The sequence below is a fragment of the Anolis sagrei genome, chromosome 6 (genome assembly GCF_037176765.1).
Source record: "Anolis sagrei isolate rAnoSag1 chromosome 6, rAnoSag1.mat, whole genome shotgun sequence".
NCBI classification, from domain to species: Eukaryota; Metazoa; Chordata; class Lepidosauria; order Squamata; family Dactyloidae; genus Anolis; species Anolis sagrei.
Window position 1 is genome coordinate 36,185,840 of NC_090026.1, and position 19,976 is coordinate 36,205,815.

A 19,976-nucleotide genomic window follows, 5' to 3' on the forward strand; every position below is an offset into this window, starting at 1 on the left:
TGTTTTCCTTTTCTTTCTTTCTTTTTACAAAAATCAGTCATTTTTATTAAAGTTCAGGAAATAATATTTATTTATATATTTCTTTATAATAGGAGTGAACCAAGGGTACAGTTGTAATGTGTTTTTAAAAACACAAAGTAAATACTTGGCAATTATATTAAATGTCTTTTGACCAGTAGCTGGCCACTTGGAGTGCCTCTGGTGTTGCTATACGGAGGTCCTCCATTCTGCATGTGGCAAGACTCAGACTGCATTGTAATAGGTGGTCTCTGGTTTGCTCTTCTCCACACTCGCATGTCGTGAACTCCACTTTGTGGCCCTATTTCTTAAGGTTGGCTCTGCATCTCGTGGTGCCAGAGTGCAGTTTGTTCAGCACGTTCCAAGTCACCCTGGAAGGAGTCTCTCATTGGGTATCAGCCATGGGTGGAGGTTCTGGGTTTTAGCCTGCCACTTTTGGACTCTCGCTTGCTGAGGTGTTCCTGCGAGTATCTCTGGAGATCTTAGGAAGCTCTTTCTTGATTTAAGGCATTGGCATGCTGACTGATATCCGAACAGAGGATGGGCCAGAGATGTCACTACCTTGGTCCTTTCATTATTGGCTGCTACTTCATGGTGGATGTCAGGTGGTGCAATACCAGCTAAACAGTGTAGTTTATCCAGTGGTGTAGGGCGCAGACATTTTGTGATAATGTGGCATGTCTAATTAAGAGCCACATCCACTGTTTTAGCATGGTGAGATGTATTCCAAACTGGGCATGCGTACTCAGCAGCAGAGTAGCAAAGCGCGAGGGCAGATGTCTTCACTGTATGTGGTTGTAATCCCCAGGTTGTGCCAGTCAGCTTTCATATGATATTACTTCTGGTGCCCAGGTTTTGCTTGATATTCAGGCAGTGCTTTTTGCAGGTCAGAGAATGGTCAAGGGTAACTCCTAGGTGTGCTGCAATGCTCCAGTGGGATTTTTTTCCAGGTAATCCTCAGAGTTTAAGATGAAAAGCACATGTCTGTGTTTTAGATGGATTAGGAATCAGCTGGTTTTCTCTGTAATAGGCAGTAGGAGCACCTAAAGCTTTGGAGAGCTTCTGTTCATCCATGACAAAACTCCCTGCTTGAGCAGTGATGGTACAGTCTTCAGCATAGGTAAAGCTCTCGGTCCCTTCTGGCAGTGGCTGATCATTTAAACATAGTTGTAGTAGTAGAAGTAGTAATAATAATAATAATAATAATAATACTTTATTTGTATTCTGCCCTATCTCCCTGAAGGGGACTCATGTTTTGTCTGTATCCAGTTGTCTGAAAGGATGCCCACAGCAACTTTCGTTGAGATTGTGCATGAGTCAAAACTGCAATTCCGTGCATACTCCTGCAGAAGTAAGTCACATAGTGGGCTTGCTTTCTAGTAGTAAGTATCTCGGCAGTGTTTATCAAAAGGTACAGTCTCACTCCACCCACATTCCTAGAAATTCCTGCTAAAATCACCTTATTTATTTATTTAAAACATTTATACCCCGTCCTTTTTGACCTTCCAAACAGGCAACAATTTGTTGCCAAACATAATAAATGCATCCACAAAATTAAAATAATTCTAAATATGCATTAAGAACCCACTCACCAGATTAAAATCCCCAGAATTAAAATCATCATCCAAAGAAGTTCAAGTCTGGCCCAATAAATCTTGTCTTTCCCAGTAAACAAACTATTCTGTGAATGCCTGATCCCATAACCAGGATTTAAGCTTCTTCCGGAATGGTTGGCTAGGTTGGGAAGGTGTGAAGTTAACTTAGGCGTTTCCACACATTTTGTCTTGAGTCTACTCAGTTTCAGCAGTCTCCATTCATCCTGTAGACAAGTTGCCTATTTGCCAACGGAGCTGGTGCAACAGGGAAGCCTCTGGTGTCTGGTATGTGGTGATGGTGGGCAGAAGCAAAACAGAGCTTACTGTAAATTCCTCAGCCTCTGTGTGAGCCTGGCTGCCTCCCAGCTTTGTAATTGCAGTGCCAGGCATGTGTGCCATTGAGTCAGACCTTGGCACAACGATCCTTTACAACTCTTGTGCCGTGGTTTGAGCAGACTTATTTTACTTCCTCTCCCCCCCCCCCCCAGCCTGTCACCTTTTTAAAAAAGCCTGCTCAGATATTTATAATTTACTTAATTTTAAACACCCAAAATATTTTGTGTAAAACTCCCTTAGAGGTTGTGGAAAGTGATGTTAAAAGGAGATATTGCTTGCTGAAATCAAAGCAGGCAAACCAGTCGGGCTGCAAAACAACACCTGCATAGCCACACAATAATAAAATCATACCGTTTGAAGAGGTCATCATTTCATTTAAGTGCCAAGTGAAAATTTGGCTGTTCACCAAGGCCTTCATGCCCCATTAATTCATCTCAAACTCTGATGTTTGTTGTTGCGTGCCTTGAAATCATTTCTGTCTTAAAGAAAACCCAAGGCAACACTATCACAGGGTTTTCTTGGCAAGATTCGTTCAGCTGAGAGAATGTGACTTGGCGAAATATATTACAACAACAACAACAAAAAGCTTTAATTTATTCTTCAAAACTCAGAATTGACAAACCCTTCTCTTTTTCACGCAAAAAGTGAATAAAAGGCTTCCAGTCTTTTTTTTTTAAGTTTTCAGTCTTTTAGTAGACATGTTAATTTGTCCATTTCAGCCAAGTCCATTGTTTTTATCATCCAATCCTCTGTTGTTGGCATTATTCTACTCTTCCATTTCTGTGCATATAGCAGTCTGTCTGCTGTAGTCATATATTGCCATAGTGTATCCTGGTTATTTTTGTTAGTCAGGCCAAGTAGAAAAATCTCAGGTTTTAGCTGGATACTCCACATTTACTTTCACTTTATCATACCACATATATCTGCTTGTAGTTTTCATCTGCCGGGGGATTCTGAGAGTTATTTATTTATTTATGACGTTTGTACCTCATCCTTCTCATCCCAAAGAGGATTCAGGTCAGCCTCACAAAGTCAAAATTCAATGCCATATACAAATATACATACAATGTTCTCTGAGTTATCGTGGGTGTTACGTTCCAGGACCACCTGCGAAAAGTGAAAATCCACGGAGTAGGGATGCTTTATATTTATATCGTATTCCGAGGGTGAGGCAGAAGCGAGGAGTGATTTAAAGAGACCATGCACCTCTTTTTTTGCTAGCTAAGAGGGAGGGGGCTATAAGGCTATGATTTACATATTGCTTTGTATCTCCTCTATCTCTTGATTGGCTGCCTCTCTCCCAAGGGGGAGGGTGAAACCCCCTTCCACACTCCATCATTGCCAGGAGGTGGGATTAAAACACCACTCTGGGCAAAGGCAACCATTCATAAACTGGGAGGAAAAAACCTGCGAAACAGCTAGTCCACAAAAAGCAAACCGTGAAGTAGGGAGGGAATACTGTATTGGTAAATCAACAGCTTCATTAAAATCAACACAATTAAAAACATAAACATCAAAACATTGGTTAAAATCACAAAATCCAAATCATATTCCAGGGCCAATCCAAGTTATAATTCCATTATTTGTAGTCTCTTACTGTGCTGCTTACTGATCAAAAGCTTGGTCCCACAGCCATGGCTTTAGCTTTTTCCTGAAAGTCAGGAGGGAAGGGGCCCATCTAATTTCACTAGCGAGGGAGTTTCATAGATGAGGGGCCACCACTGAGAACGGCGATTTGACAGACGAGACTGTTTTATTTTTTTAATGATTGTTTTATTGCTCATGGATGTATTTTAATTTGATTTATGTCTAATTGTAGTGTTTACTTGTAATTGTTTATAGTGGCATTGAATTTTTTGTCACTACTTATGTGTAAACCGCTTTGAGTCCCCCTTGGGGTGAGAAAAGCGGTATATAAATACTGTAAATAAATAAATAAAATCTTGTCCCAACCAGAAGGAGGTGGGACTGAGAGCAGGACCTCCCCCGATGATCTTAATCTCCGAGATGGATCACAGAGGGAGATATTGGACGAAGAGCTGCAGTCCAGTAACATAATAGTGATACATGTTGTCCAGCACAACTTTTTGAGTCACAGCATGGGCCAGGCATTGGGAGAGGAAATGGGAAGGGACTTATATGGTGCTTATCTGTTATATCATAGGCCTTGCCTGGGGTTTTTAGAGAGCACTCTAAATCTCATTCGCTTTGGGAACCAAAATTATTATTGCAACTTCCTGGAATCTGCACATTGTTGTTTATCGATTGGGAGAATCAAATAGCTCAGTGGTGAAGAACTTATGGCCCTGATCGATAGTATTGGGCCACAACTCATGACAGCCCTGGCCAGCATAGCCAATGATGAATGAGGATGGGAGCTCAAGTTCAACTTCTGGATGGAGCAGCATGTTCTCCATCAGTGCTGTGCCAGGCACTGACTAAGCAACAGGCATTCATTTGTTGTGTGACTCCTTAGAAACACCTTTAGCCTCAGTTCATCCAATCCTGTAACTCTGGCATGTCCTATTGGTATTATTCCAAGGAAATATTGTTACACCATCTTGAATGTGAAAGAGAGGGAAAATTCCAAATGAATAGGTGTCAGCCATGCAGAACAGGGATGTTCTTTTTCTAGTATCTTGGTTCCTTCTCTCAGGTCTTTCTTTGATTTCTCCATGCAGGGATCTATACAAGCAACAAGGACCCCATTTCACATGGGGGTGGGGTGCTCAGGACTGTGTGCAGCACTCCCCTCTCTTCCAGCCTTCTGGCTCACCAAGGCACTTCTTCACTCCCCCAGCTCACTCGCTCACCCTTTGCTAGCACCATCCCGGCCTCCTCATCCTCTTCTGTATCCACTACCCAGGTAAGGAACACCAGCAGCATAAGCAATGCTGCTTAACTAGTGATAAGAATCCATTCTGGAACTGAACAGATTTAGAAACATCTTCCTTTCTGGCACATTTGCATTGAAATCCTCTGGGAAGCTTATGCCAGCATAAGTATGCTTTGGGGAATTGCACAAAGAACTATGCAGTGTGCCTTTGTGCAATGCCTATTCCCCAGCTGTGGGTTATGCTCTGCCAGCGTCAAATAAGATCTTGGCCAGTATATGACTAAGAGGAAGAAAGTAAAATATATAAAAAGATCTATAAACCTATCAATGTACTTGTATCAGGAAGAATCATAGAATTAAAGAGTTGAAAAAAACCACAAGCACCATCCAGACCAACCCTCTGCTGCACAAGAATGTTAATTTGCCTTTACAAAGGAGTGTGTGGATATGTATCAGGAAGAACCATAGAATTGTAGAGCTGGAGGAGACCACAAAGACCATCCAGCCCAAACTCCTGCCACATAGGATTACACAAGAATGATTACACTATGTAACACAATTTTGTTCCTGGGTTGTCAGTGTCATTTTCTAATCGGTTCTATCATAAAAACATGGAAAAAGTTTATTAAACTGCAAAAACTTTGTTCTTGCAGGACATCCTGCAGCACATTTTGCTATAGTTTTTCAAAGACCATCTCATAGATTCTCAACCAACTCAACATAGATTGTGGCACAAAAATGAAGCTTCTGAAGTATGTGTTGTCGAAGGCTTTCATGGCCAGAATCACTGGGTTGCTGTGAGTTTTCTGGGCTGTATGGCCATGGTCCAGAAGCATTCTCTCCCAACGTTTCGCCCATATCTATGGCAGGCATCCTCAGAGGTTGTGGAGTAAAATAATGAGTTTCAAAGTGTGTACTGCACAGTTAAACAGGAAATAACACTTTCAAACCAGGAACAAAAAAAATCAAATGTTGATTTATAGTTTTATATTTACCTTTATAAAGGAATGAGTGAGCTCCGAAAGACCTTGGGAATCTTCCATTCAACAGAAAAACTCTCTAAAATGAAAATGCCTATGACCAAAAATTCACTTCCTGGTTTTTTAAAGTTCTGTTCTGTTTGGTTTGTATGGATGGATTTGAGCTAAATTCATTTGTTTAAATGTATTGGGAGTGGGCAGCACCTTGTTTTAAGGGGGAAAGATGATGATGATGATGATGATGATGAAGAAGAAGAAGAAGAAGAAGAAGAAGAAGAAGAATGTACCCCATTCTGGAGAGACACTAGACTGAATGCCATATAGAAACTATGCAGCTATAGACCCCAACCCATCAAAGACTACAATTAGACTTGAGATCCTTTCTGACCTTTTAAAACTGTTTGCATCCTATCCATGCAACAGTATTATCCTATTTCTACTGGGTTATTATTTTTGCTATTATGTGAGTATTGGTTGTCATGCTCAGGCATTGAATGTTTGCCTTTTATTCCCTCCCCACCAAAGCAGTACCTATTTACTCACATTGCTGTTTTTGAACTTCTAGGTGAGCAAAAGCTGGGCTGGTGGTTGGGAGCTCACCCCAACCAGGTCTTGAACTGTCAATCTTTCTATCGGCAAGATTTTTTGTAGCTGGCTGTTTAACCCACTGTGCTAAAGCCCGGCCCACAGATGTGAGCAACACGTGCCTTAAAGTTTCAAGATACTGTTTCTTCAAAGTTCTCTATTGTGGAGACACAACCTTCATGCTGAAAGGCCTAGAAATTGCTAGAGAAGTGTTTTCTCAGGTTAAGAAATTATCAGTTTTTTTACTCATGGTTTTTACTCTCACGGGAGTCCTGTGACCTTAAACCCAGTGAATGTGGAGGGTTGATTGCATTTCATTGCTTCTGTCCAGTAAAGCCAAAGCAGTATACATGGCTCTCCTCTTCCCTACTCTATCTACAGAATGAACCAGTAAGGCAAAGCAGGTTGAGAGTGTCAAATACATGATGACCCAATGAATGTTATTGACACATTTCTCTGGGCACTTGAACCTGCATTGTCTACATCCCACTCCTACCATCCAAAAAGAGATGTTTCAAAGCTGCTAGGGCTATTATTATTATTATTATTATTATTATTATTATTATTATTATTTGAAACAGTGCAAGATGAGTCCACAGCAGACACTCTGCTGGCTGTTGTATTGGATCACACGTTGGAGACTTCCCAAATGTCTAGGACTGTGTGATGTATCAGCAAATAATGCGTGCAGATCCCAGTAAGGTGGCCTTTTGCAGCTGGCAGATGGTAATCTTGTCAGTGCCAATTGTGTTTAAGTGCAGGCCAAGGTCTTTAGGCACTGCACCCAGTGTGCAAATCACCACTGGGACCACCTTTACTGGTTTGTGCTAGAATCTTTGCAGTTCGATCTTTAAATCCTCATATCGTGTCATCTTTTCCAGTTGTTTCTCTTCAATCCTGTTGTCACCTGGGATTGCAATATCGACAATCCATACTTTCTTTTTTAACTTGATTGCGAGGTCAGGAGTATTGTGCTCCAAAACTCTATCTGTCTGAATCCGGAAGTCCCAGAGTAGCTTGACGTGTTCATTTTCTGTAACTTTTTCCGGCTTGTGATCCCACCACTTCTTTGTCGCAGGCAGATGGTATTTTATTATTATTATTATTATTATTATTATTATTATTATTTCTTTCTAACACGCGCTCTGAAGGAACTCAGGGTGGTTTCCAGAGCAAAAGGCAAACACTCAATGCCTATACTTAATCATAAATAATCGCAATAATAAAGGCAAACACTCAATGCCTATACTTAATCATAAAATCTAGAAATAATAACAGATAAATAGTAAATTAAATAGACAGCTCATCCTGATCTGTGACCTTTATGGTAAATAAACTTTTGTTTTTTTAATTCACAACCTGGAAATTCCTTTTATTTGGCAGGCTCTTTGAGATAGAGGAACCCAAGATGGTTCTTGCTCCATATGTTTTGGATGTCAACCCTCATAAGCCCCAAGCAGCATAGCCTATAGTCAGAGATTCAGGGAATTGGTGTCTAGAAAGCCAGTGATTGACAAGCACTTGTTTGAATCCATCAGCCATTCTGAACATCAAGCAAAAAGTGGGTGCTAGAAACAATATCATACGAAAGCTGACTGGCACAACCTGGGGATCACAACCAGATACAGTGAAGACATCTGCCCTTGCGCTGTGCTACTCTGCTGCTGAGTATGCATGCCCAGTGTGGAACACATCTCACCACACTAAAACAGTGGATGTGGCTCTTAATGAGACATGCCACATTATCACGGGGTGGCTGCGCCCTACACCACTGGAGAAATTACATTGTCTAGCCGGTATCGCACCACCTGACATCCGCCGGGAAGTGGCAGCCAATAGTGAAAGGAACAAGGCAGAGACATCTCCAGCTCATCCCCTGTTTGGGTATCAGCCAGCACCTCAACGACTTAAATCCAGACATATTTTTCTAAGATCTACAGAGACACTCGCTGGAACACCTCAGCAAGCGGGAGTCCAAAAGTGGCAGGCTCAAACCCAGAACCTCAACCAATGGCTGATACCAAATGAGAAACTCCCTCCTGGGCACACAGAGGACTGGGCGACTTGGAAGGCGCTGAACAGACTGCTCTCTGGCACCACGAGATGCAGAGCCAACCTCAAGAAATGGGGCTACAAAGTGGAATCCTCTACATGTGAGTGTGGAGAGGAGCAAACCACTGACCACCTGCTGCAATGCAACCTGAGTCCAGCCACATGCACAATGGAGGACCTTCTTGCAGCAACACCAGAAGCACTCCAAGTGGCCAGATACTGGTCAAAGGACATTTAATCAACTACCAAACTCACACATTTTGTATTTTCTCTGTTTGTTTGCTTTGTTCTGTTAGAAATGTAATATAACTGACTGGCTGCCCTGACACGAGAAATAAATAAAAGCCATTCATTACTAGTGAAAGATTTGTTGGGAAGTTTAAAAAATGTGACTGCTAATAATAAGGGTTTGCCACACACTCACATTCAATTTTTCCTTTTTGCAGGTTTTCTCACTGGCAGGTCCTACATTCAGTCTCCCTTCCTCACACATCTTTGGAAGTCCACTCACCTCTGGGCTGTCTATGAACCCTCTGCTAAACCAATCGGAAAACAACCGAACAGGTACACAAATCAAGGGGTTTTTTTTACATGCCCTTCTAAATGTCAAGGCCACACTGTTTATAAAGCAACCCATGTCCTTTCCTGGGTTCATCAGTTCTGAGATCTTTATAACTAATGAGGTTTCCATGCTTGTAAGGTATTTGTTCTCTTTTTTTTGTGTTGGAAAATACAATGCTTATAAAGATCCAGCTCTTTGATATATAATAACAGCAGCCAAGCCGCTGCAATCTGACCTGGAACCCTTGGGAAAAGTGACACACAGGGCCATGCGCATGAGCAGTGGAAAAGGAAGGTACGGTCTTACGGAGGGAAAGTGGTTGCACTGGATTGCCATCTGGTGACAAGTGGGAGCAACAACAGGATTGCTTAAGGAAGTGGCTGTCTTGTCGAGGTTGCAACAAAACGGTTTCGTTTTCAAAAGGAGACATAAGAGACTGTTCTTTTAAAAATAGTATGTGTTATAGTGTAAAATATTAACTACATAGATACAATGTGCATCAATTCATCCTCGGGCAATAGGGGTGTACAACATTTTTGGAACCATATTTTAAAGAAGATTTAAATGATATTGTTATAAAGTTCAAGGATTATTTTATGTATTGAAATATTTATATCTCACCCTTTGCCGTGGGGTTCAAGGTGACTTTCAGATAGAACAATAAACAATGTAAAACTATTGCCGATTAAAACAATAAATAGCTTCAACAAGATAAAAACATATGAAATATGACAGATTAGAACATGAGAGCTGGTATCTTGCTATGTTAGGTAAAGGTAAAGGTTTTCTCCTGGCATTAAGTCCAGTCGTGTCTGACTCTGGGGGCTGGTGCTCATCTCCATTTCTAAGCCGAAGAGCCGGTGTTGTCCATAGACACCTCCAAGGCCATGTGGCCGGCATGACTCTTGGAACGCTGTTACCTTATCTATTGATCTACTCACATTTGCTTGTTTTTGAACTGCTGGGTTGGCAGAAGCTGAGGCTAACAGCGGGAACTCACACCGTTCCCCGGATTCGAAACTGAGACCTTTTGGTCATCAAGTTCAGCAGCTCAGCGCTTTAACCCACTGCGCCACCGAGGGCTCATGTTATGCTTTGTTAGAATAGTAGAATAATAGAGTTGTAAGAGACCACATGGGCCAACTAGTCCAACCTCCTACCATGCAGGAAAAGCGCAATCAAAGTATCACTGATAGATGGCCCTAACCCTAACCCCCAACCATAACATTATTTTTATTGCTGCTTCATAACAGTAGCTTTGCTACTGTTATGAATCATAATGTAAATATGTGATATGCAGGATGTATTTTCATTCACTGAACCAAATTTGACACAAATACCCAATACGCCCAAATTTGAATACAGGAGAAGTTGTGGGGAGGGGTATTTTGTCATTTGGGAGTTGTAGTTGCTGGGATTTATAGTTAACATACAATCAAAGAGCATTCTGAACTCCATCAATGATGGACTTGAACCAAACTTTGAACACAGAACTCCCATGACTTTTTTGTTTATTTATGTCCTTTTTTTCTCACAAATGGGTTATCTACAAGTTTACAGGCCACTTGAACACATAAATAAACGGAAAGATGGTTATAAACTAGGAGACTTCTGACTGCTGCTTGCTGAGGAGGCTCAGCTCTGCAGTCGTCTTTGTGATCCTGATCAATGGTGCCTGACCATTTTGAGGGAGCTAAGTTTAAAGGTTCTGCCAACCTAGCAGTTCGAAAACATGCAAATGTGAGTAGATCAATAGATACCACTTCTGCAGAAAAGTAACGGCACTCCATACAGTCATGCCGGCCACATGACCTTGGAGGTGTCTACGGACAATGCCGGCTCTTCAGCTTAGAAATGGAGATGAGCACCACTCCCCAGAGTCAGACGTGACTAGAGTTAATGTCAAGTGGAAACCTTTAACTTTAAATTTGAAAGATCTAAGGACCTCCTGCCTCATATGTTCCAGAATAGTAGGAACTGGAACAGTAGGTAACCAGCAGATGCTAGAATATCATTGGTGCCTTCATTGCCATGGTCCTTTTGGTCTAAGAATGGGATCTTCCATTTCTCACCATTACCTTACAGATGGTTGGGGAATGTTTGGGAATTAAACAAAGACCATGTCTGGTCTAGCTCTTATATCTTTGGATAAATCTAGAATTTATTTGGTGTTGGGAGGATGGTTATCTGTGAACATTAAAAAAAAACACCACAGTTTATGTCTTTTCTTCCAGAACCGGATTTGGAAGACTGTAATTTTGCCTGTCGAGGATCATCACCCCAAGAAAGCCTTTCTTCCATGTAAGTTGGTTTCATATAAGATTCTTATATTTACTCAAGAACACAACCTGGGCTTCATCTGTGAAATGATGGAGTGTAAAATATCTGGGTTAAGCTGAAATGAGGACAACCATTTTTGTTACTGTTCTTTGTTCATTAATGTAACAAAAGGTAATTTTTGCCAAATAAGCAAATATTTTTAGAATTGGCACAATATTTACAGTTTGCAGAACTGAGCTTTTCCTGTCTCAATGCCTTGGATGCAGCAGATGGAGAGTTATGAGCTTGTTTTGGAACAGGAAGGGATCTGGAATACTCCTCCTGCTTGTGTACTGTGTATGTAATATTGCAGTGACTCTCTTCCTTTCACCTTCCATACCACACAGGTCCCCAATCAGTAGCCTTCCCACCCTCTTTGACCAGACGGTGGCAACAAATAGCGGGCAGCTGGAAAATATTCCCCAGGCTACACCAAACATTGAGCAGCTCCTGGAGAAACAAGGCAACGGGGAAGCTGGCGTCAACAGTGAGTCCCAGAGAAACTGCCTTGAAGGGACCCTGTGGTTGGCTGAGGCTGGGATTAATCAAGTGGAGGGACAAACCACAGCACCTGGTATACCACCTCTGATTTAGGACATTGAAAAACATGGGAGGAAATGCCTGGGAAGTGTTAAACAAAACATTCAAATGTAATATTTTCTTGAAAATCCATATTTTTATATCCTGCAGCCAGGAGTACTAGATAGCTTTGGCCCAGAACACATTTTTCTTTGCATACGGTTTTGTTGTGAGGACAAAAAGGGATTTAGATGTGCATGTTACCCAAAACTGGATTGTTGTGAGGGTTTTTGGGCTGTATGGCCATGTTCCAGAAGCATTCTCTCCGACCTTTCACCTGTCATCCTCAGAGGTTGTGAGGTCTGTTGGAATTTAGGAAAATTGGGTTTATATATCTGTGGAAAGCCCAGAGTGGGAGAAAGAACTCTTGTCTGTTGGAGCTAGGCGTGAATGTTTCAATTGGCTACCTTGATTAGCATTTAATGGCCTGACAGTTTTTAGGTGTGACTTGTTACTGCCTGGGGGAATCCTTTGTTGAGAGTTGATTAGCTGTCCCTGATTGTTTATTGTCTAAAGTTCCCCTGTGTTTGAGTGTTGTTCTTTATTTACTGTTATAATTTTAGAGTTTTTTAAATACTGGTAGCCAGATTTTGTTCATTTTTAAGGGAAATAAGACAGGCCACATCCCTCCCCTCCTTTCATAAGATCTTGAAGATCTGGTGGTTTCAACAAGCCTTTGAAAATGACCACTTCTAATTCAGTCTTACACATTGTCAAATACGGTCTTATTCTTCCTACCAATTACCAAGATCACTTCCTCTAATCGGCCCCGGAATGAACAGCCACAGACCCGTACCTAATATTATCGTTGCCTGCCATAGCATTGCACTTAATTCCTGGGTCCCCTAGAATTTTTGGGCTTGCACAAATCTTGGCCCGACCTTTTAAAATTTTAAATTGCCTTGAAAAGGCAGGATTACTTTTAATATATGTGTGTTATGGTCACAATTTTTACGCTTATATTGCTTTGTTAATCTTATGGTTATGTTGTTTTTTTACTTCGTATGTTTTGTGATGTTACCTGGGAACCGCTCTGAGTCCCCTCAGGGAGATAGAGCGGTATATAAATAAAGTTTTATTATTATTACTGTTGTTATTATTATTATTATTATTATTATATGTCAGGCCATCAAATGCCAGTCAAGGTGGCCAATTGAAACATTCCCACCTAGCTCCAACAGACAAGAGTTCTTTCTCCCACCCTGGACTTTCCACAGATATATAAACCCATTTTTCCTAGTTTCCAACAGACCTCACAACATCTGAGGATGCCTGCCGTAGATGCAGGCGAAATGTCAGGAGATAATGTTTCTAGAACATGGCCATACAACCCGAAAAAAACCTACAACAACCCAGCGATTCTGACCATGAAAGCCTTTGACATCACTCAAAACTCTTTAGAAGAAGGCTGCTGTGCCAACTTCACAAAGAAATGAGTGAAGATTGCATCTTTGGAAAACCATGCAAGCATTCTGGAATTTCCTTGTGACTTCACTGAATGTGCACTTTTGCTATGATTTCCTCTTTGTATATATGCTAATTGTCACTGCTCTTGTTTTCCTCCATTTCTCCCTACTCCCGACCTGTTTGTTTGTTTGTTTTTCCCTCTCTTCCTGCCCCCATCTCCATTCATGTTTCTGCAGTTGTAGAAATGCTCAAAGCTCTTCATTCACTGCAGAAGGAGAACCAACGCCTCCAGGAGCAGATCATGACTTTGGCAGCTAAAAAGGAGCGCTTACAGCTTCTGAATGTCCAGCTCTCTGTTCCTTTCCCAATGGTCACCACCAGCAATGGACCCTCAGGCCAAGCGCATTATATCTTAGCCCCTAATGGTAAGAAATGTGCATCCCATTTACATTCATTGATCTGTGATCGATACTTTATTCCTAAAAGGGTCTTCTTCACCCACCCTCCCCCCTTCCATCTCTGGAAACATTTTGATTCACCAAAGCTTTTAAATAGATATTGATGGGGGGTGGTACCAGCTGCTTTTATGAATGTCGAAAGGTGATCTGTTGCTGCTGAGAGGCAGCATGGAAAAGCACTCTGACTCTCTGACTTTCCCTCTAGTGTGCAACAGCGACTCTCTGAGTATCACCAAGAGCCCTCCCTGCAAGAACAGCTTTGGCATGGAAAACTCTCTCTCGACATCCTCCGAGGTACAGAGTGTCTCTTTGTGTTCTCCTTCCTTAAGTGTCCTTTGGCAGAGCTTTGTTGCCAGCCAGAAGTAGGTTTGACATTATCATCTCAGGCAGTCTGTTTGGAGTGCAACCTTGAGCATAGTGGGTTAATGGCAACTGAAACAGATCTCGTGTGCAAGTTACCTAGGGCTAGTTCAGAAGAGCTGTGAGTTGTGCCCCTGTCCTTTAGTTTGTCTAGCTGAAACACAAAAATATCTTGAGACAGTTCTCCCACATTCTTTCCAGTCAGTTCAAGACAATTTACATGGCTGTTTTCCTCCCCACTTTTACCCTTGAGATATATCACTCTGAGAGCAAATAATCGCCTGAAGGTCACTCTGGTGAATTTCATGACTCAGTCGAGAGTAAAATCAAGATCTCTCCACTCCCAGGGGTGAGAAGACCGTGCTCCTCCAGAGCCCAGCTTTCTTTATATTTGACAATGCTGACTAGGGCTAGGAGGAGTTGCAGTCCAATAACATCTGCAAAGCTACATAATACTCAGCCCTTTCTAACTACCACAGTGCATCACACTAGCTTTTGGATAATGGAATCCTCCATAACATTTTTGGAGATTTTATGATCTTTGTAAAGGGATAACCTGTTAGAAGTCATAACCTTTTGAAAAATGATGCCATAACCTTTTGGTAAAATCTTAACCTGCTAGAGTCATAACCATTTTTGGGAAAAAAATTATTTATTATTTATTTCTGGTATTTATATCCCGTCTCTTCTCTAAACTGAAAGGGGGACTCAGGATGGCTTACATAGGCAGCAATTCTATGCCATTACATGAACAATTAATACAATAACCATTAAACAAAAACCATCAAGCCATTAAAATACATAAAATACATAAGCCATTAATTAAACAGTATAAAGTCTTAATTACAATAAAACCGTATTCTCATGTAAATCGTCTTTCCAGTCCATTTCAACTTTATGTCTGCTGACCGAAGGCCTGGTCCCACAACCATGATTTTACTTTCTTCCTGAAAAAATGGAACTCACCAGCATTCATACAAGGCAACTAGGTTTCTCAGCTATTAAACTGATGTACCTAGGCGTGTCTTTGAATTGCTAGGGAAAAGATATGCCAATGCACAAAATACACACACATATACAGCAGAGTTTCAGAAGAGTTTCTTTTTGTTGCCCAATAACATCTACTGTCCCTTAAAATAGATTTCATGCTCTCAAGAAATAAAAGTAAGAAAGACTTCTTTAAAAGTAACATAGTTTACTCACAGACTTCATGTATTCAGCATACAGATACTTTGGTTATCAATGCAGTTACAAATAGGATTTGAAGTCGTTTCTCTGTGACACAGGGCATCATTTTTAGAATCAATAGTCCATAGTCCAAAGCAACTCTCTGTTCTGAGAGTCCAATAGAATCTCAACTAACTTCTAAAAGTATACATCTGTTTCTACTGAAGTCTAAACTGAACCCTGTTTCTAAATGGAGTCTGAGTCCTGAATAAGCCCAGTTCTGATCACATGGTCTGCAGCCCCTCCCACAACAAAGAGTTACGGTGAAATTGCACACCAACACACACACATATAAAATACAGTAACCAATCTGAATTATATATAAAAAACAAATAACTAGTGGAGGCTTGAGAAGGTTGCTATTTCCAACATTAGCTGTTTGTCTCATTTACTGTCTGTACAGTGGTCTGTATATGGTAATTGCTGTTATTTATTACAGTGACTGGTTTTTAATAGCACCCTCTCAGGGCCATGGAAAACATGTTTGGTCATGTCCCACCTGAACTATTTTAAGTCCAGGAGATGCCTCTTTTCTAACAGGAAGGAGTCCAGATATTGATTCTCCAACTACTTCTGTTGGGGAAAATAGGCTTCTCCTGGGTCTAAAATGCCCAAGGGCAGACAAAACATGACTGTGTTACTCCTCAGGTTTAGTGGGGTGGGAATGGGAGGTTTAGTGGGGTGAAATTCTTTCATTTTGCGGGCATGCTAGACAGTAGGATAGCCCCAGAAGTTCAGGGATGAGGGGGCAATTGGGCCTTATAACTTCCAATAGTTGCCTGCACTCACTATGATTAAGCAATACCCAGGGGTTACCTTAAAGGTAAGGTTCAACCCTTGTGCCAGCTGAACTGCTGACCTAAAGGTTGGCGGCTCAGTTCCGCAAGAAGGGGTGAGCTCCCGTCTGTCAGCTCCAATTTCACATGTGAGGATATGAGAGAAGCCTCTCACAAAATGGTAACACACACAGGTGTCACCTGGACAATGTCCCTGAAGACAACCAATTCTCTCACACCAGAAGTGACTTGCAGTTTCTCAAGTTGCTTCTGACATTATAAAAAACTGTAAAGGTAGATATATGTTCTCTTAATGTTAGCACTTCCTCTCTGTATCCTTTCATTGGCCTTAATTTGGAACCATTGCCTCCTTCTCTTGATGTAAAGCACTTTTACCGGAAGTCTACCAGTCAAACACTCAGTTCCCAGTTGCTGAAGCCTGAGCCCATTGCCTTACTTTCTTTTCCCCAATTTAAAGCACAGTAATGTCACAAATGGACTGGCCAGATGGGAAGAGAAGCACTGTCTTGGTTTGCTCAGAAACACATGCTAAAATCTCAAGTTCAAATTGGGAAAAGATGTTGATTAAAGGAATACAATGTGAAACTGGGGAGAGGGGGCAGATAGATACTTATAATTAAAAAAATGTTAAGATTAACTAATGGAACTAAAATAATCACAATATGGGTTCACATGATGAGTTTCAACTCATACAGCACCTTGATTTAGGAGAGCGAAGCCAATAAGGTAAACATCTTCAGCCAAACCAGTGGCTTGGCATCGAGCCAAGAAGACGGCTTCTCGCTTCTGAAGTCTAGGAGATGGGCCGTGAAGGTGCTAATTAAAAGGAGATGACTTGGGCAACCACTGACAGATTTGATACATCAAAGGGATTCCTCTTTTCGGGATCTGATCTGTAATAATTCCGAATGAATTATGAATTCCGGCTACCCTGGGTGCTGGGATGCTTGCACTTTTTGGAGATGATGCTGAAAGACAATTTGGCATTCAGAAGACAAAGAAAGACACCCACTTGTCAGAATCCAAACTCTTCTAGGAGGCTGAACAAGTCATAACAACGTTCCAAAACTTAAGGCATTGTTTTTAAAAAGTAATTTGGTCTCTTACTTGTTGCAAAGTGTGCCTGCTCAGTGCTCACCCTTTGGTGACACATGATTGTTAATGCAAACAAGAAATCGTTTACTTTCAACAATTAATTGTTCTCATACAAAAACAATATTGTATTTAAAATAAAGAACATTTTTAACCAACATATAGGAAACACTGCTTGAACACCAAGCGCAACGTAGCTGCACGCAATAACATCCCATGGAAACTTACTGGCAGCACATGGGGTGCAGACCCAAAATTAATAAGAACACCAGCCTTGGCCTTGTCATACTCAACTGCTGAGTATGCCTGTCCTGTTTGGCATAAGTCTGCCCACGCAAAGCAGGTAAACATAGCATTGAACAAAACATGCGGAATAATCACAGGATGTCTTAAACCTACACCTGTTGATAAACTCTACAAGATAACTGGCATTACCCCCCCCCCCCTCGGATGTGTGACGGATAGTGGCTGCTAAATGTGAGAGAAATAAGGTTGAACACTGTGAAAGCCATCCACTACATGGCTACCAGCCTCCTCCCAGTAGACACAAATCAAGGAAAAGCTTATGAGAACTACCACTCCTCTTGGCATCCCCCAGCAACAGCAAGGGTATCTCTCTGGACAGCTCAACCAGGAAATCCCGATTGGATGGCCCCCACGAGGGTCTTCCTCCAGGGGCAAACCAAGAACGGTCAACTTGGAAGTCCCTGAACAGACTTGGAAGTGGAGTGGGCAGATCAAAAGACAACCTGGCAAAATGGCACTACCTAAAAGAATCCCACACCTTGTGTGACTGTGGAGCAGAACAGACAACTCTGCATCTGTATGCTTGTACACTGTGCCCTGCCTCATGTACAGAGGAAGAATTGTTGGAGGCTACAGACAGTGCCGTTGCTGTTGCCCGTTTTTGCTCAAAAGATATTTAGACACTTGTGCTCCTTCTATTTTTATCAGTTTTATACTAATTTATGCAATGCTTTTGATACAAAATAAATAAACCAACATAACTTACCAGTATTTCAATGAGAAGTATGGGCCTGCTTTTGGCTGATGAAATAGTCAAGTTGATTTGAATTGTTGAAGGCTTTCATGGCTGGAATCACTCGGTTGCTGTAAGTTTTTCAGGTTATATGGCCATGTTCCAGAAGCATTCTCTCCTGACATTTTGCCTGCATCTATGACAGGCATCTACAGAGGTTGTGAGGTCCTCACAACCTCTGAGGATGCCTGCCATAGATACAGGTGAAATGTCAGGAGAGAATGCTTCTGGAACATGGCCATACAGCCTGAGAAACTTAATTTGAATTACTGTTGTGGTGTTCTTTCAAGTCATTTCAGACTTAGGTTTGACCCTAAGTCTAAAGCAGTGGTTCCCAAACTTGTTTTGACCAGGGACTACATGAACATAGACCACTTTGTCCTGTGACCATTCTCTAACATTAGTACCAAAAGGGTCAAGTTTAGGTTCCGTTTGGTTATTTGGGATGCTGATTCAGAAAATTGCATTGGATAGACCACATCAGCTCTGGTATCTGAGACAGAACCTATGCCATCCAGTAGTCACCATCTGCTTGCCCACAGAAAACCATATTTAATAAACTACAGCTGATGTGGTAGTAGTAATCTTGTGTGAGTAATCAGCCTCTCCCCTCCTGGCATCCCCATTGCCTCAGCACTATAAGAGGGTTTTACGACACCAGTAGCTCTCATTGCTGCATGGTTTCGAGGCAATGGTCTAGTAATGGTGAGGCCTCAGACCATATTTTCATGTTTGTGTACAACTGGTGGTCCACGAACCACAGGTTGGGAAATACTGGTCTAAAGTTTAGGGCGAGGGTGAGCGAAATGACATCCAGCCCACGGGCCTTAGTTTGGGAACCCCTGGTGTGACATGATGCTTTTCCAAATTGAAATTGGTTGAAAAAAATCAATTTTAATTGTTTAATAATATATTTATTGAATATTTCCAGATGTTTTTTTCACACAAAAGGGAAAAATGGAACAGTTGTTTTAAAAGGCAAAACATTGAGATAATAGAGTTAGTTTTGGTAGATTAACAAAAATCAATTTTAATTTTAGAGTTTCAAAATATACATTGAAAATGTTCAATAAGCCAAAAAGGGATTTAAGAGCTGGAGATCACAGTCGAGCTCATGGGGAAGGGGGAACATCTGCTGTATATAGGCAATTAATCTGGGTGGGAGGCTGAGTCCCATATGATGGAAAGTGAGGGGAGCTCCTGGCTGATTTTCCTCCTTCCTTTCCCCTTCTTTTATTTTGGCACTGATGCCTTTCCTATTTCAACCTTCCTCAGCCTGGTGTCCTCCAGATGCTTTGAATCCAGAGTCTCTTAGTTTGCTGTGATTCTGGAAATTGTGAGGCAACATGTTTAGCTGGCACTAGATTGCCAGCACATGGGACAGCAGACCATAATAGCAAATTTCTTGAATGTTTGGAAAAGCTGCTTTGAACATAAAATTATTATTATTATTTATTTCAAACACTTGTACCTCGTCCTTCTCAACCTCCAAGGGGTGACGCAGGGCGGCTTACAACCAGCAACAATTAAATGCCGACACATACAAAAACACAATACAACACGGCATTACACAGTAGAGAAAAACATTAGGTTAAAAAATCCATTTAAAACATTATTATTAACCATATTATTAACCTTCTCGGGCTCCTCTATCAAAAATGCTCTTTTTATCCCTAACTCACCCAGGGTTTTAAGCTTTTAACATTTTATCCCATACATCTGGCCTGCCCTTTT

General features: G+C 41.4%; 1 protein-coding gene across 4 annotated transcripts in view; it reads left to right on the top strand.

The window, feature by feature from the left end:
• MLLT6 (MLLT6, PHD finger containing) overlaps positions 1-19,976 on the top strand; it is a 170,294-nt gene that overhangs the window by 136,069 nt on the left and 14,249 nt on the right. For 2 of the 4 annotated variants that reach the window (XM_060780943.2, XM_060780944.2), the window contains exons 11-16: positions 4,631-4,815; positions 8,849-8,966; positions 11,199-11,265; positions 11,631-11,770; positions 13,506-13,694; positions 13,933-14,021. In XM_060780943.2, coding sequence (XP_060636926.2) covers positions 4,631-4,815; positions 8,849-8,966; positions 11,199-11,265; positions 11,631-11,770; positions 13,506-13,694; positions 13,933-14,021 — 788 coding nt within the window. Of the gene's footprint in view, positions 1-4,630; positions 4,816-8,848; positions 8,967-11,198; positions 11,266-11,630; positions 11,858-13,505; positions 13,695-13,932; positions 14,022-19,976 lie in introns of all 4 variants that reach the window. The other 2 variants (XM_060780942.2, XM_060780946.2) reach the window with 2 other exon arrangements.